The sequence below is a fragment of the Panthera pardus genome, unplaced genomic scaffold (assembly GCF_024362965.1).
Source record: "Panthera pardus isolate Hobbes unplaced genomic scaffold, ASM2436296v1 HiC_scaffold_15, whole genome shotgun sequence".
NCBI lineage: Eukaryota > Metazoa > Chordata > Mammalia > Carnivora > Felidae > Panthera > Panthera pardus.
The window spans coordinates 26,453,528-26,470,896 of record NW_026526710.1 but is presented as its reverse complement, the minus strand read 5'-3'; the positions used below and the strand labels follow the sequence as shown (position 1 = coordinate 26,470,896).

The following is a 17,369-nucleotide window of genomic DNA, read 5'->3' as shown; positions in this document are numbered from 1 at the left end:
AACAGTAGTTTTTCCTCTTGAATCTTTGGATCTGTTAGCATTGGTCAGATATAATTTTATTTCATCATTCTTTTTCTTTACCTTTTACTCAGCAGTTCTTTGTGATTCTTTAGGCTTGGAAAATACAGGAAGAATATTTATATTGAGTGTGTTCAAAAGCTAACTTTTTCCCTGTTTTCTAGTTTTGTATATAAAGTTTACTTGCAAATTTCTGTGGGAAGAGAAATTAGAAACACTTTTGGCTTTTGAAACTACCAAGAGATCACTCTGAGTGAGAAGGGATTTATTTTGAAACTACCAGGAGTTCACTCTAAATGAGGAGGAATTTGTAGGAGCTTCACATCTGAAGCACTAATCCAGGGGCACCTGGGTGGTTCAGTTGGTTGAGCATCTGATTTTGGCTCAGGTCTTGATCTCACCCTTCATGAGTTTGAGCCCCGCATCAGGCTGTGTGCTGACAGCTCAGAGCCTGGAGCCTGCTTTGGATTCTGTGTCTCCCCCTCTCTCTGCCCCTGCCCCACTCTATCTCTCAAAAAAAAAACAACAACAAAAAACAAAAAACAAAACATTGACAATGCAAGCTGGTGCAGTCAGTCTGGAAAACAGTATGGAGGTTCCTCAGAAAGCTAAAAATAGAACTACCATACGACCCAGCAATTGCACTAGTAGGCATTTATCCATGGAATACAGGTGTGCTGTTTCGAAGGGACACATGCATCCCCATGTTTATAGCAGCACTCTCAACAATAGCCAAAGTATGGAAAGAGCCCAAATGTCCATTGATGGATGAACGGATAAAGATGTGGTATATATATATACAATGGAGTATTACTTGGCAATCAAAAAGAATGAAATCTTGCCATTTGCAACTACGTGGATGGAACTGGAGGATATTATGCTAAGTGAAATTAGTCAGAGAAAGACAAAAATCATATGACTTCACTCATATGAGGACTTTAAGAGACAAAACAGATGAACATAAGGGAAGGGAAACAAAAATAATATAAAAACAGGGAGGGGGGACAAAACAGAAGAGACTCATAAATATGGAGAACAAACTGAGGGTTACTGGAGGGGTTGTGGGAGGGGGGATGGGCTAAATGGGTAAGGGGCATTAAGGAATCTACTCCTGAAATCATTGTTTCACTATATGCTAACTAATTTGGATGTAAATGTTTTAAAAAATTAAAATGTGAGCTAAAAAAACATTAAAAATTAAAAAAATTAAACACTACTAATCTGTACTCATTTTGGCAAGCCAGTACCAATTGATGAGGTCCCTAAATTTAATTTTTCAAAACGTTATTTTAAGTGCATAATACAACTCAAAATAAGCTATTGATGTTTTCAAGTTTGCAAGGTATTCTTTGGAACGTATTTTATTTTGTTTATTTTCTTATGTTTTTCGAGAGAGAGAGAGAGGAGGGCACAACTGAGCAAGGGGCAGAGAGAGAGAGAGAGAGAGAATGAGAATCCCAGGATGGGGGGGGGGGAGAGAGAGAGAGAGAGAGAGAGAGAGAGAGAGAGAGAGAAAGAAAGAAAGAAAGAAAGAGAAAGAGAGAGAAAGAGAGAGAGAAAAGCGGGACTCACTCGAAGCAGGGCTTATGCTTACCCGAAGTGGGACTCGAACTCTCGAATTGTGAGATCATGACCTCAGCCGAAGTCAGATGCTTAATGACTGAGCGATCCAGGTGCCCTAGAACTATTTTAATAATTGGAAATGATAGGTCATTTTTAAAGGAGTGCATTTTTATAAGGTATGGGAAGTTTGTTTTCTAGCAGCATACCTGTTTTCCTACATTTTTATTTATAGACTTTATTCTGTGAATCCTTATTTCCTGGTAGTGCTAAGCCCTGTGGAAGCAGCCTGGCTTAGAGACAGCACCAGTTGGCACCTAAAGCCTGCCTCCATTCTGCACCCCAGCTACCAGGGGGGTCTGTCCTCTTGAGAATTGTTTGAGTTCTTGGCTTGTTTGGTCCCTTTGGCACACTTCTTTCTCACTCTGGTAGACCAAAGGCTAACAGGATTATAGAACAATAGATTTTTTTCACCAACACATTTCATTTTCAAAATTGAGAATTACTGGGAAGTTGGAAGAATTATATGGTGAGCTTTCACCCTACCACTTAGATTCCACAATTAAATGTTTTGCTATATTTATGTTATCACGTATCTAACCATCCATCAATTCATCTCTTTTTGTAATGCATTTCAAAGTAAATTATAAACATTATGTTCCACCCTAAACACTTGTTTTTTTGTTTTTTGTTTTTTTTTTTTAATGTTACTTTTGACAGAGAGACAGGGTGAGCAGGGGAGGGACAGAGAGAGAGAGAGAGAAAGGGAGACACAGAATCCAAAGAAGGGTCCAGACTGTCAGCACAAAGCCTGACATGGGGCTCTAACCCACAAACTGTGAGATCATAACCTGAGCTGAAGTTGGATGCTTAGCCAACTGAGCCACTCAGGTGCTCCCACCCTAGACACTTCTTAAACAAGTTTATTTATACTTATCTTTTATTCCTTTATTATCTAAGCTTGGCTTTTATAACAATGAAATAATTTAGCATATTGGAAGGTAAATAATTTTGCAACTCTTTGTTTTTCTCCTAAGAGAAGTTCTTCAGTATAGTGCGGGGCTGGAAGTGGGGTAACTACCAACCAAAGTACACAAAGAGTAATAATTTTTTTTTAATGTTTATTTATTTATTTTTGAGAGAGAGCATGATCAGGGGAGGGGCAGAGAGAGAGAGGGAGACAGAGAATTTTCACACTGTCAGCACAGAGCCCAACTCAGGGCTTGAACTCCTGAACTATGAGAAATCAAGAGTTGGACACTTAACCGACTGAGCCACCCAGGTGCCCCAAGAATAATAATTTTAATTGTATTCAATTGGTATGGGTTTTCTTTTCTGGCTTTAATTTAATCTTTTTACTTACATAAAAATAATTTTGGATTTATATATTTTCTCCTTTTAGATACCTTTGTCTGGATATGGAGGAACAAGTAATCTTATTTTGGAAGATGTTAAAAAGTTATCTGACAGTTACATGGTAACAGTGAATGACTTAATACCTGGAAAAGAAAGTAGAATTGTTTTTTCTGTTCATAACACTGGCTCTCGGGCAGCTTTTGTTAAAGCAGTAGGTTTTAAGGATTCTCAGAAAAAAATTTTGCTGGATCCTAAAGTATTAAGGATTTTTCCAGATAAATTTGTGCTCAAGGAAAAAACACAAGAAGTAAGTATGAGTCTGTGCACGAAAAATAGGAATTCATTTTTAGGTTAAGTTAATAATTAATGTATTTTATGAAGAAAAATTAATAGTTGAAAGTAATAACGAATGGAAGTACTTACCTTTTCAGAAATGCTATCATATACATCCATGTCTGTTGACTGTTTAGGTTCATATGATAGTTAATTCAGAATGAAATGACTTAAGAAAAATATTTAATATTTACTCCTGATTTGTTTTTCTTGGCATCAGGATGTTACTATAATATATAATCCTTCAGACAGAGAGAACAGTTCTACAACTATAACAGAAATGTCAACTGTATACTTCTTTGGTGGTGATGAAATCTCAAGGCAGCAGTATCGAAGGTAAGTTACTTATCATGTTGGGAACTATTCAGTAGAAATAATGAAGGCTTAAAAATGGTTTGGGACTTGAAATTTATAGAACATGCTCAGCTACTTCTTAGTGAACCGGTAGATGAAAAATCTTTGTAAAATTTGTGTGGCTGACAGTCCACCACATTGTGAGGAAAGAAATGCCTGTATGAAACCCATCTGCTGTGTTTGCAGTGTGCGTTCTTTACTAGGCATACCTATTGTGCCCCTTCTCTTTTATGCAAATAGGCACCTTAGTCTTCGTAACAGGATGCTCTTCCTAATGATGGTACGTCAAGTTTAGAAAAGATTTAAGAACTACTGAAAAAATATATTGTATATAAACACACCTGACTTATTTGTAGTATTTCTAGGAATGTTGTGAATTATTGGAAAGGATCAAGTTGTGTTTAGAAGGGTGTAGGATGTTAAAACACATGCTAGCTTAAAACATGTGCTTCTAGAAAATTTGGTACCTCTAAATATAGTTTAATATACAGAAATGTCAAATTTAGACATTTAGATTTAGATGTGATTTAAACATAGGTAACATTCTTGTATGTTGAATTCAGAATTCTTGTGTTATAAAAATCTGCTTCCTAGCCTAGAGGACTGAATATAAAATAAACGAAGCTCACGATATTTCATCTGTCAGTAGGAAATCATTAGCTCTCAGTGGGGGAGGGGTATATGCATATACCAATATTTCCTTCTTCCAACCCTTTGTGCTCTGCTATGTTCTATTTTGGTATGTAATTTAGGAAATTGTTTTATTATTTTTAATCTGTTGAGGATTATTGGAATGTTAAAAAAGAGATTTGAGGGGCTCCTGGGTGGCTCAATCGGGCGTCCGACTTCGGCTCAGGTCATGACCTTGCAGTCCGTGAGTTAGAGCCCCGCGTCCGGCTCTGTGCTGACAGCTCAGAGCCTGGAGCCTGTTTCAGATTCTGTGTTTCTCTCTCTCTCTGACCCTTCCCCGTTCATGCTCTGTCTCTCTCTGTCTCAAAAATAAATAAATGTTAAAAAAATTAAAAAAAAAAAGATTTGAGTAATATGTTGCTACATGATGTTAGAATAGACTCAAGATCTCAACTTTGAACCTGGTTTTGTTTGTCAAGTAAGTATTTTAGATACAGAAACTGACATTTGGAGAAATTAGATTACTGGGTATTGGTTTTTATTTTTCCCTTTTCTCTACTGGGATATAACAATCAGCATATTGTTTTAGAGCCCCTCTTTGCTGCATGTGTACAGCATATAATTTCTTTTGTTTGTGAACATCACAGTATTACAGAGAAATTTACATTTCAATTCTCTCACCTCAGAGATTCTCTAGAAGAGGCCAGGTAAATATAGTTACATGGTAATTTAAATGTCCCTCTCTCATGTACTTAAATCATGTTCTTGGCCTATTCTTTTGGTTTTTTCTGAGACAGATTTCTAACTATGATCAAATTCTTACAAATAATGAAAATGTAAGACCTGAAGATAATCTAATTTTACTCTTTCTACTGTTACAGTTGGGAGTTCTCATTTTGATGTTAATATTTAACTGAAATTGATGACTACACTTCCATGTATAACTTTTAAGGGAACGTCCAAAACAGATTTTCTTTTAAAAATTACTTATATTAGGATTTAAGATATGAGATCTATATACTAATGAATCATTCATGCTGTTTGTGAGATTTGCCAAATACACTAATGAAAATTGAATTTATGTAAAATAGTTTTTGAGTAAAAATCTCTGTTGGCAGAGCCCTATTGCACAAACCAGGGATTATAGAACAAATACTTCCAGAACATAGTGTGCTGCAGAACATTGATTTTGCTGAAACGTTTCAGGATGAGTTACAAGTAACTGAAGGTAAGAATTTCATCATGACCCAAAAGATTTATCTAGGTCCAGTGATGTAATATAAGGAGAAAGAGTATTAGTTTAGATTGTGGAGTTAGGCTGAGTTTGAGCCACAATTCTGCTGTATGGCTTTCGATGTTACGTAGATTCAGTTTCCTTATTTGTAAAATGAGAGTAATAATATCTATCTTCTCATGCATACAGAATTGTGAAGATGAAATGAGAGAGCTTTGCTATATAAATGTTAGATGTTATGAATAATCTTATGACACCTACTTTATGGGTAGACTTGTAAACAGGAGAATGAATGGTCATTATTAAATCCAGAGTAATTACTATTTAAGATTTAATCATTGGCAAAACTTGAACTCATTTTGAGATTTGTGCCAGCTATGCAGTTTATGGAGGATGTGATGGTGGCAAAATCAATCAATCAATCAATCAATCAATCCAAAATAGACAGCGGTGGAATAGCTCCAACCTAGATATTTAGCTCTATTTGAGCTGAACCATTCAAGCATCTAATAGAGTTTATTACTGATACAAAAAAACATGTCTTGACACATACAAATTATGTGAAAATGGACAGATTTTTACCACAGTGTTGTTTATAATAGCAAGAAGTAACCTAAATGTCCAAGAATAAGGCATCGATTATGTAATAGAAAATGTTGATGCTATTAAAATAATGATATGATTTTATATTAAAGACATGAGAATGTCTTATTATTTTATTTTAAAATAACTTAATTATTTTAAAGTTGCATAATAAGGTCTTATTATGGTAAAAATAATTTAATGTGTCTATATACAGCTTCACAGGTAAAATCGCAGGATTTAGACACCAGATATTACCAGTGTTATGTTCTGGTAGTAGAATTTCAGGTGGTCATGTTTTTTTCCTTTATTTTTGTTTTCTAGGTTTTATTTTTTTTTAAAGTTTATTTTGAGAGACAGAGAAAGGAAAAGAGAAGGTGGATGAGGGGCAAAGAGAGGGAGCCCCATGTTGAGCCCCAACATGGGTCTCAAACTCACAAACTGTGAGATAATGACCTGAGCCGAAATCAAGAATTGGACACTTAACTGACTGAGCCAACCAGGCACTCCTGTTTTCTAGGGTTTTTTTAATGGTAAAGTATATATTGCTTCTAAATTATGAAATGGTAAAAGGATATTTATGCCTATGTAGAGGTGATGCAGAATACTCATCTTTCCAGTAGTTAGGAGTCTAAGTCATCTGCTCAAAGGGAAGGTTGGGATGGATAGTTAAAAATAGTGAAAAGAGGGGCGCCTGGGTGGCTCAGCCAGTTAAGCGCCCAACTTTGGCTCAGGTCATGATCTCACGGTTCGTGAGTTCAATCCCCGCATTGGGCTCTGTGCGGACAGCTCAGGGCCTGGAGCCCGCTTTGGACTCTGTGTCTCCCTCTCTCTCTGCCTCTCCACCGCTCACACTCTGTCTCTCAAAAATAAATAAACATTAAAAAAATTTTTAAAAATAATGAAAAGATTTGAAATGAATCTTGTCAGCAGTGCGTTAAGGGTGCAGAGTATAGAACGAACCTTGGATTTGGAGCTGAAGCAATTCAAGACCATCTCTGCAACTTCATCTCCTCTGAGTTTTACCTTCCTTATCTCTTCATCATAAGAAAGATCCTAAACAGAGAGTTAAACTGAACTGTGCTTTGTAGATGGAAACACTTAGAATGGGGAGGAGTTGATAAGATGGAGAAGATGAGGACCAGAATGGGGAAGGATAGTCCAAGGAGAGGGAGTTGTGTGTACAGAAATTCAAGAAATGTGTTATATTAAGGGTCATGTTGACAAACCCAACCAAGAGCCCATGTAATCTGTCAAGACCACTCATCTAAGATGGGGAAGAGGTAGGACTTCAGGTAGGTGTTTGGGACACCAGAATACTGGGTTCCTTGAGGTGGTGTATTTATTGTCCAGAGGAAGGGAGGAAACAATCCCACTTTGTTTTGTGTTGGTTAGTTTTAGTAGATCACCTATGGGAGTGTTGCAGTTGAACTTTTTATGTGGTTATTTTGAATAACGTTTGTTTGAGTATATTACTATTATAGGTATTTATAATCTTGTTTTGTAAAATGTGTGATTTATGGCAAATATTTTCACACTTGATATAAACTTTTGTAGTCCGATATCTTTGGTTATTACAAATTTCAACTTACACTTACTGTGTTCTTTTAAACACTTTTCATTTAAAAAGTGTCATTCTTAATGTCTAATTTAAATGTAGAATCCAGAATACATAATTCCTACTTCAAAGAGTTGCTGTGAAAGCTAACTAGAATAATATGTATGAAGGGATTAAAACGTTACCTGGCCCACAGTCAGCTTGATGCCATATGTAGCTTTAAACACATTCATACTTTAATGCTCACGACAACCCCTGAGATGGATCATAATTTTTTATATTATCCTTGAGGAGACGAAAGCTTGGAGAGGTTAGGTCACCAAATCCAAGGCCAGAGCCTGAGCTGCCTATAATTTCATCCTCGTCAATAGTTGTAAACGTCAAATGTCACCCACCCCAACCTGTTGCTGTAAATGTATAAATTTATCTGTTATATTTTTGTGGTGTGATTATGTGAAGATTCATATATTTCAAATATTATTTTCTATTTCAGTGTATGATCTTCCCCAACGGCCTAATGATATTCAGCTCTTTTATGGAAACATGCGTAAAATTATACTTTCAGTAATTGGAGAATTCAGAGATTCCGTGTCTAGCAGTGAATTCCTTCAGCCTTCTTCCAAAGCTAGCATAGAATCTAAAAGGTAAAACAGAGAAACAAAACATCTCTCATCATATTTCAAGAGAAGTTAATTCACAGTAGAGCTGATCTTTTCTCCATACTTTTTTGCCTCAAAATGTTTATTACATCTTTATATTTTGGTTTAAGTTGAAATAATTTTAAATTTACAGAAAAGTTTAAAAATAGTACATGTTAAACCTGCATTGAGATTCCCTGGTTGCTAACATTTTGCCACATTTACCTTATTATTGTTTATGTGTGTATAGCTTTTTTCTGTACCTTTTAAGAGTAAATTGCAGGCATAATGACCAGTTCATCCGGTTTCCTAAAAACGCAGACCCTCTCCTATATTGCTGTAGTAAACCCATCCAGATTAGGACCTTAGTGTTGTTACAGTACTAACATCTAATCCACAGATTTCATGCAGATTCCCCAGTTCCCCAGTAAAGTTCTTTATAGTTAAATCAAAGAAATAAGCAAAAACCTCCTCTTTTCTTTTTTCCTCTTTGGTCCAGAATCTAATCTGAGATCACATGTTACATTTAGCCTGTCTCTTTACCTCTTTGAATATAGAATACTTTTTCAGTCTGTCCTTCTCTTTCACGACGGAGCGCAGAAGGTTGGATCATCAAATCAGAGCCACAGAATCAAAGATACTACCCAGAACTAAGCTTTAGTAACAATTTTAGATGAGACATGAGGAAATCAGGATTGCTAATTGTGTTTCCTAGGTCCTTCTTGCAACATGAATACTCCACTCTAGTTCACATTTAACATGAGGTCTCTAAGCTGTGCACGTGATACATTACTAACACGAAGGGGTGGCTGTTTCCATCATGGAAGCTCTCTTATTCTTGTGTAATTACATACCTTATGTGATAATTTTTTTCAAACAACTATGTTGAAAAAATTCATAAATTTTTATTTTCTTTACCTTAACCAATTCTAGACAGACCAGGAACATTCTTCATAAGTATTCTATAGAAAAGTAAATTAGTATGATTGCTGGGAGATGTCGTTAGGAAGATTACAAGGGGATTTGACTGAGTCATCTTTCTTTTTTTTTTCCTGGGCTTTTCCTGCCTGGTAAAAAGGGGAAAATGGCACAGGCCAGCTGCTAACCCTTTTCTTACCAGTGAGTGACCTTGATGTTTTTGTAGAGCACAGACTAGTTACTTTGTAAAATGTCCCTCACATCACAGATACGATGCTGTTTGTTTCCTCAGCGCATCTCAGGTGCTAAACAATGCTGATTTGTCCCATTACTTGAAATATTTTTATCACTTAGTTAAAATGGTGCCTTCCAGGTTTCTTCATGGTAGTTAGTTAATAAATGTCTTAAAGGAGGATCCTTAGAGATGATGAGTTATCTTACTCCTTTTCAAACTTGTAGTACCCACTGATGATTATTGCTTGAATCATCTTAGTATTGTCTTATTTACCAAATGGTGATTTTCTAATTCTATCTTTTTACATTTACTAATTGTCTTTCCACTATGAGGAAGAGATTTACTTCACCCTCTTTTGTGTACTTACTTATATTTGGGCAGACTGGTGAATTCAGTATAAATTCTTTACTGTCCTCATTCGGTTGCTTAATCTGACTTTTTATTCACCAGCATGATGGTTATTTTAGATTTGTCTTATGCATTTCCTGTCCCAGCCCTGGGATAGGGGTCCTGGTTCATTTTAGTAGAAAATGGTATTAGAAACTAGGATATGAGTAGTAAGTGTGCTATTGCTTTTCAGGTGTTAGTACTTCTAGGCTCCCTCCATGGACAGAGCTAGGAAATATATGCATTTTATATAAATCCACATGTATCCACATCTGTTTATAAATATGTTGAAATCATGAGTTTACACTGATAACTCCAATACTGAGAATCTGCCTTCATTATCCTCAGTATATTTGAATTTTACTCTATCCTCCTATTTTTAACCAATCTTCTCATCTTCTCCTTGGCACATCATTGCCAACTCATGTTGGCTGAGGGTTCTCTACAAGTCACAGCCACCAACTAATAGCTGACTCAGACCCACCCACCTGGAGCCTCCAGCTCATTTAACCTTGCCCTCTTTTCCCATACTTTTTAAAAGTTTTTATTAGAGTATAATTAACATACAATAATCCTATTCATTTGAGATGTACATCATAGTGATTTGATTTTTTTATACATTGTGAAATGAAATGATCCCACAATAAGTCTAGTTATCATCTGTCACCAAACTTATAATATTATTGACTGTATTTCCTATGCTATATATTCCATCCCCATAATTTATTTTATAAGTGAAAGTTTGTACCTCTTAATCTCCTTCACCTATTTCACTCACCCCTAACCCCTCTCCCTGCCTCCTGTAACCAGCAGTTTGTTTCCTGTGTCTAAGAGTCTGGTTTTTTTGGTCTGTTCATTCATTTTGTTTTTTAGATTCTACATATAGGTGAAGTCATTTAGTATTTGTTTTTCTCTGACTTATTTCACTTAGCATAATACCCTCTAGGTTCATGTTGTCACAAGTGGTTAGATTTCATTCTTTTTTTATGACTAATATTCCACTGGGTATATAAACCACATCTTTATCCATTCATCTGTCATGGACACAGGTTGCTTCTGTATCTTGGCTGTTTTAAATAATGATGCAGTGAACATAAGGATGCATATGTCTCTTCCAGTTGGATTTTCATTTTCTTTGGATGAATATTCAGAGTAGAATTGTTAGATCATATGGTAGCTTTATTTTTAATTTTTTGAGGAACCTCCATACTATTTTCCATTAGGGGCCACACCAGTTTACATTCCCACCAGGAGTGCACATGGGATTCCTTTGCTCTCCATCTTCACTAACATTTATTTGTTGTCTTTGATAATAGTCAGTTTGACAGGTGTGAGGTGATTTCTCATTATGGTTTTGGTTACATTTCCCTGATGCTTAGTGATGTGGAGCATCTTTTCCTGTGCCTGTTGGTCATCTGTATGTCTTCTTTCGGAAAATGTCTATTCAGGTCCTCTGCCCATTTTTTTGATCAGGCTAGTTATTTTTTTGATACTGAGTTGTGTAAGTTCTTTATATAATTTGGATGGTAACCTCTTATCAGATAAATGATTTGCAAGTATCCTCTCCCTTTCAGTAGGTTGCCTTTTCATTTTGTTTTGATGACTTCCTGTTCAAAAAGCTAGTATCTATCCTTCTCAAATTATTCCAGAAAGCCGAAGAGGAAGGAAGTCTTCTAAACTCTCTTAATGTGACCAGCATTACCCTGATAATGAAACTAGGCAAAAACACCACAGAAAAAGAAAATTACAGGTCATTATCCTTGATGAATACAGATGTAAAAATCCTCAACAAAATAATAGCAAACTGAATTCAACAATATATTAAAAGGGTCCCTATACTTTTAATGATAATTTTTTCTAAAATACGTAATCAAATAATTAAAGATAGTAGTTACATTAAAAATTATTTTGAAATTCACTTAAATTGTGAGAAACAGGTTCTTAGGAAACTAAAAAGCCAAGGATCAGCTTTATAATTTTTAAAAAAATTGTTTCTGACTTATTGGCTGGTGCCTCCATTATTTCTCTGGGCAGTAGAGGTCTGATTTCAAAAGGAGCAGGTGAGAGGGCAATGGGTAAGAGGCGAGGAGAGGATTCCCTCTGTCTGCTGAGTGTCTGCTTAAAATAAAGGTGTAGCTCTGCTGTATGGTAAAAGAATTTGGGCACTGCCCCGTTGAACTTCAGGTAAATCATGTGCTACTGTGATTACAAAATTTATTCAAGTTACAATTTTTTGTAATCTAAGGCTTATTAGAAAACACTTTTAACACTTAAAAATCTTAAGCCTCATCAGCATTTCTCACCATAGTATTTTGCCTGGAAGACTATGTTTGGTGTTAGCATCATGAAAATAGTTATCACTGTACAGTTATAGATACATTAAGAGTTTTGTTGTTTTGGGGGGCGCCTGGGTGGCTCAGTTGGTTGAGCATTCGACTTCAGCTCAGGTCATAATCTCGCAGTTTGTGGATTTGAGCCCCGCGCTGGACTCTGTGCTGACAGCTCAGAGCCTGAAGTCTGCTTTGGATTCTGTGTCTTCCTCTCTCTCTGCCCCTACCCTGCTCGCATTCTGTCTCTCTCTCTCTCAAAAATAAACATTAAAAAAAAATTTGTTTTTAATGAAAAAAGTTTTGTTGTTTTTAAAAAATTCTTAATATTGGGTAGTTTTCTGGTAAACCTTTTAAGAGACTTCAGACAGCATGCTGAGGTCAAGACAGTAAAGAAATCATTGAGTATTCTAATTAAAGATTAGTATAATAATATTAGACCTATACTGTATTTTTTAAACATTAAGAATACACAGTGAAGAATTTTTATTCCATGAAAGATACACAATATATTACATAATGCACCTTTAGTTTTATCTAAATGGTTTTATTTTTTTTTAATTTTTTTTTAACATTTAATCATTTTTGAGAGACAGTGTGAGCAGGAGAGGAGCAGAGAGAGAGGGAAACACAGAATCCAAAGCAGGCTCCAGCCTCTGAGCTGTCAGCACAGAACCTGACATGGGGCTTGAATTCACAGACTGCAAGATCATGACCTGAGCTGAAGTCAGACACTTAACTGATTGAACCACCCAGGCACCTCTAAATGTTTTTAGACTTAGGAAGAATTCGTATAAAAAGGTGACACAGTCTGGTTTTTTATCTTTTTTTTTTTTTTTTTTAAAGCAGAACATTATTAGATTTCTTTTTTTTTTTTTTTTGAGAACATTATTATATTTCAATACACAACTTCTATTCAACCAAAAAGTAAAACATCACAGTAAAAATGTTGGTGAGAAAACATGGTATTTCATTTGCAGTGCATGGCAAATGGTTAACATTCTTAGTCATAAGCTTTTATTCATATTTTATTTTTTTCCTCTCCCCCTCTCTGTTTCTTTCTCTCTCTGTAGTGAATCTGACAGTTCTGGGAAACATGGTGGCAATGTTTCTTTGGATGTTTTGCCAGTTAAAGGTCCTCAAGGTTCTCCACTTCTTTCAGAAGCTGTTCGCCCACCTCAAGATAAATCATTCTCAAAGGAAATGTGGGCTGTCCAGCCTGAACACTTGATTTTGATAGCTCCTTCTCCTTGTGAGTATGTCAACAACAACACAACAGCAGTGAGCTCTGGAAACCAGGCCTATACTCATTCTGAGTCTGTGGCTCATCTAGTAATGTTCATGGACTGTATGCAAAGGTGACCAGTGGCTTACACACGTCCTCTTCTACGTAGGTCTCTTTGAGACCTACCTCACGCTCAACCAGAACATTGTCCGGCACAAGGCCATGGTCCTCATTCCAAGCTCCCAATTCCCCATATGGTAGGGCCACTCACCCATGGGCCCTTCATCCTACCACATCCCTTGCCCCAAGGTACTTGGCCTATTTTACTAAGTCTTAACATCGATATAGTTGGTTCAGAGTAGGAAAAAATATGGTACCAATGTATGTGCCCAAGATAAGACCAGGGGGTAACAATTCCAGATGTCCTTTTTTCTCTTTGTTCAGGGTGTTGAACTTTGTTCAGTATCTTTATAGTTTCCAAGAGTAAACAAATGGTCTTCTTTTACCAGGGATTTGAAATTCCTGTAAAGCAAAATAAGATGGTAGACTAATGTATTTAGGATTCATTTTTACCATTTATTAATTTTTTTTTCACTAATGCTAAATGTAAGTTATATCTTACTTATCTGATATAATAGGTGACCTGGCAAAAACTGCATGTTTCCAGATTTTAAATAATTCCATTAGGTTACTGAAATTTGAGTTGTACTGGCCAGCACATTGCCTTACAGTAACACCACAACATGGATTTATCCCACCAGAGTAAGTATGACTTCCTTTTCCTCCAGATTTTATTCAGGTATTAACATGGTGACTTTTTAAGGATCAAATAATACGCCATTTTAACTTATTCATTAGAATTTTGCCATATGCTCCCCGTACTGAGCTCCATTTGGTTTTGTGGGACCACAGTGAACTTCAGGATTCATGCTCTTTAGCAGAATAGAGACCATGTCCATAGCCAGTTATGGTGTACATAGCCTAAAAGGGTCAAGAGGTATGAGTGAGGTGGGAAGGATTTCCTGGAGTGGAAAACATCAGAATGTGTAGATGTGTTACTCTGCCTACCAAATTACAAAGCAAGGGATGCAGTTGGGCATACGATGAGAGGTGGTAGTCCCTAAAGCCCAGAGAGTTCTATCCTTGGTTATCTTAGGTCTGGCTCAATTTATTCTGCTGGTTTTGTCCAAAGGACATTTTACAGACAAAGCTTCCTGATATTTAATATGTCTGAGCCATAACCTAGCTTGCTGTTTTGCACAAAGACTAGTCTAAGACAGAAGGAAGTATTTGGGACCAAATGCTGATGAACAGCTGTCCACTGTGTGCAGCTTAGTTACTGATAGGAGGTAAAGCTGCAGTTCTACAGCTTTTCAGGAACGTTGTCTGGGTCAGCACAGAACATTCACGTCTGAAAGTCACTACCTGTTTGGGGATAGCAACTTTGCAGAAGAGCAGCATGAATTTATTAACTTTTGCAAAGTGATGGAGTATGCATTTTAGGAGAGTTTAGTGACTAGTATTGAGGTATGGTTAGGCATACTCCAGAGAAATATTCCTAGGACCAAAGCAATCAATTAAACATTTACTGATTAATGGTTGGAAAGTTAGGGAAATGAATTGTTCATGAATCACTTTTTCTGTCACCCTGTGTATTTAGCCATTAGGAATGGAAAATAATCTTGCTCTGCCATTTTTGATATGTATGCCAACGTATCCTTTGTAACTGGTCGTTTCTTCTAAGTCACAAATATGATTACATTGTCCACATTTAAAAGTCTTCTTTGACATTCCATAGCTCTTGAAGAGAACAGTGAGCACAAAATTTTAGCAACTGGGTAAATAGCAATATTGTTGGGGCACCTAGGTGGCTCAGTCGGTTAAGCGTCCGACTTCGGCTCAGGTCATGATCTCACGGTTCCTGGGTTCAAGCCCCGCATCAGGCCCTGTGCTGACAGCTCAGAGCCTGGAGCCTACTAAGGATTCTGTGTCTCCCTCTCTCTCTGCCCCCTGCCTGCACTCATGTTCTGTCTCTCTCTCTTTCTTAAAAATAAATAAAACATTTTTAAAAAATTAAAAAAAAAACCAATATTTCATTTATTTCCCATCCCCCCTTTTTCTTCCAGTTTCTTTCCCAGTTATTTAATTCCCTTTATACTGTGACTGTATCATTCTTTATTATGATAAGTTTTATGATAAAGTGCCTCAGAGCTTCTGTATTTTAGTCTTTTGCTCCAGAAGTTTTAATTTTGAATTGCTTTTTAAATGGTATTTCTATGGCCTGGTCTCTTTTCACATGAGTTTTGCCCTTCGGTTCATAGGTTTATGTCACTCAACTTTTTGTGAGCCACGGAGGTGGGGCTGATATAAAATCACATGTGGATGGGATCTTGCCTCTTCTCAGCTCCTTCTTGAGCAACAAGGAAAGAGTTGGTCATTGATGGAACAGTATTGATAACTCTGTGGTTATTGCTATTAAAGTATAGGATGTTCTTGCTTTTCATTATTAAATTCTTTCTTTTTAGGAGTAAGCTACAAATTCTTGTGAGTCCTAATTCCTCCTTATCCACAAAACAGTCAATGTTCCCATGGAGTGGTTTGATTTATATACACTGTGACAGTGGACAGAAGGTACTTTTAGTGTTTTTTAAGCAAATTTTTCCTGTTTTGCAGCTTAAGTGTCATGAGGCTTATTAGCTCTAACATCTCAGAAATGAAATGAAGGGGGCTATTCTTTCAGCTGAACTAGACTTATTCAGACAGAGCACTTAGCACATAGTTTTTCCATTAGCGATCTGAACAGTTCTCCTGAGTGGGGGCAGGAATGGAGAGTGGGGCCTAGAAACCATTACTAATTTGCAAAATCTACTTTGAAAAAGAAGGGAGTTGGGGAAGAGAGGGAGGAGTCAAAGATTCACATCGAGATCTGAATAAACTTTCTCATCCATCAGTGTTTTCCATTTGTTTGGCATTACTTTTCTCTACCGTGATTTAAAAATAGGAATTGTTTCTTTAAAATGATAGCTCCATTTGTGTCTTATCTCCTTTATTTGGCTCATTTCAGAAAATTGTGAAAGTTCAAATTCAAGAAGACTTGACCCAAAAAGAACTCCTCACTCGTTTGGCTTCCAGCCCATTTGGAATCCTTTCCCCAGGAACTGAGCCTTCGGTTTGTCATCTGGTAAAACCAATGACAAAACCACCTTCCACAAAAGTTGAGATAAGAAACAAGACTGTTACTTTTCCTGCAACAGAACCTGGTGAAACTTCAGGTGTGGTTCACAAGTTATGTAATTCAAATGGTCACTGATCTGTTGAGTCTAACACTGTTCTTAGTGAGCCATATTGTAATAACAGGGATAAAATTGTCCTCTATTTCAGGAGAGAGGTGGTCACTGGTAGTCATTTCAATGATGGGCAGGATTTGGGGGAGCTTTAAAATCCTAAAATGTTAAATCTAGGTGTTTAAGAACTATTTATATTCTGGGAGTCTCAGATTCTACCTGGTCAGAACCATCCCTTCTCAGTTCTCACTAGGTCTTTTACTAGACTGCTAATAAGTTAGCAGCTGAAGAAGAGAGGAAAGTGGGTAAAACCTGGTTCTGTCACTCACTAATGTGACTTTGAAGCACTACAGAGGTTAAATAGACTCAGTTTCCCCATATGTAAAATGACCATCATAATTAACTCCTCTCACAGAGGGCTTTGAGTAGTAAATGAAATAATATATGTAAAGCACTTGGCACAATGTTTGTCACCTAGTGGACACTTAATACTGCTAATATTCTTCAAATGTCCTGAGAACACTGCTTTTGCTCTCCCCTCTCCCCTGCCCGTGATGGCTCAGTCTCAGTGAATGGGATTACATGTGGGACCTGTTGGAAAGGGTTTGGACCTTCTGTCACATGACCCTCCACTCCTTGCCTTTCTAACTGGCTTTGTCTCCTACTCATGCTCAGATTCTACTGCCCATCAAGACTGTCCCCCTCCGACCATCACCCATTGCTTCGCCCG

The 17,369-nt window shown here is 36.8% G+C and overlaps 1 protein-coding gene across 2 annotated transcripts in view; it reads left to right on the top strand.

Annotated features, from left to right (window-relative positions):
- The window catches only part of CEP192 (centrosomal protein 192), a 131,348-nt gene that overhangs the window by 97,130 nt on the left and 16,849 nt on the right, over positions 1-17,369 (top strand). For both annotated transcript variants that reach the window (XM_019433885.2, XM_019433883.2), the window contains exons 32-39: positions 2,981-3,241; positions 3,488-3,603; positions 5,370-5,479; positions 8,119-8,269; positions 13,204-13,382; positions 13,994-14,117; positions 15,881-15,986; positions 16,420-16,627. In XM_019433885.2, coding sequence (XP_019289430.2) covers positions 2,981-3,241; positions 3,488-3,603; positions 5,370-5,479; positions 8,119-8,269; positions 13,204-13,382; positions 13,994-14,117; positions 15,881-15,986; positions 16,420-16,627 — 1,255 coding nt within the window. The remainder of the gene's footprint in view (positions 1-2,980; positions 3,242-3,487; positions 3,604-5,369; positions 5,480-8,118; positions 8,270-13,203; positions 13,383-13,993; positions 14,118-15,880; positions 15,987-16,419; positions 16,628-17,369) is intronic.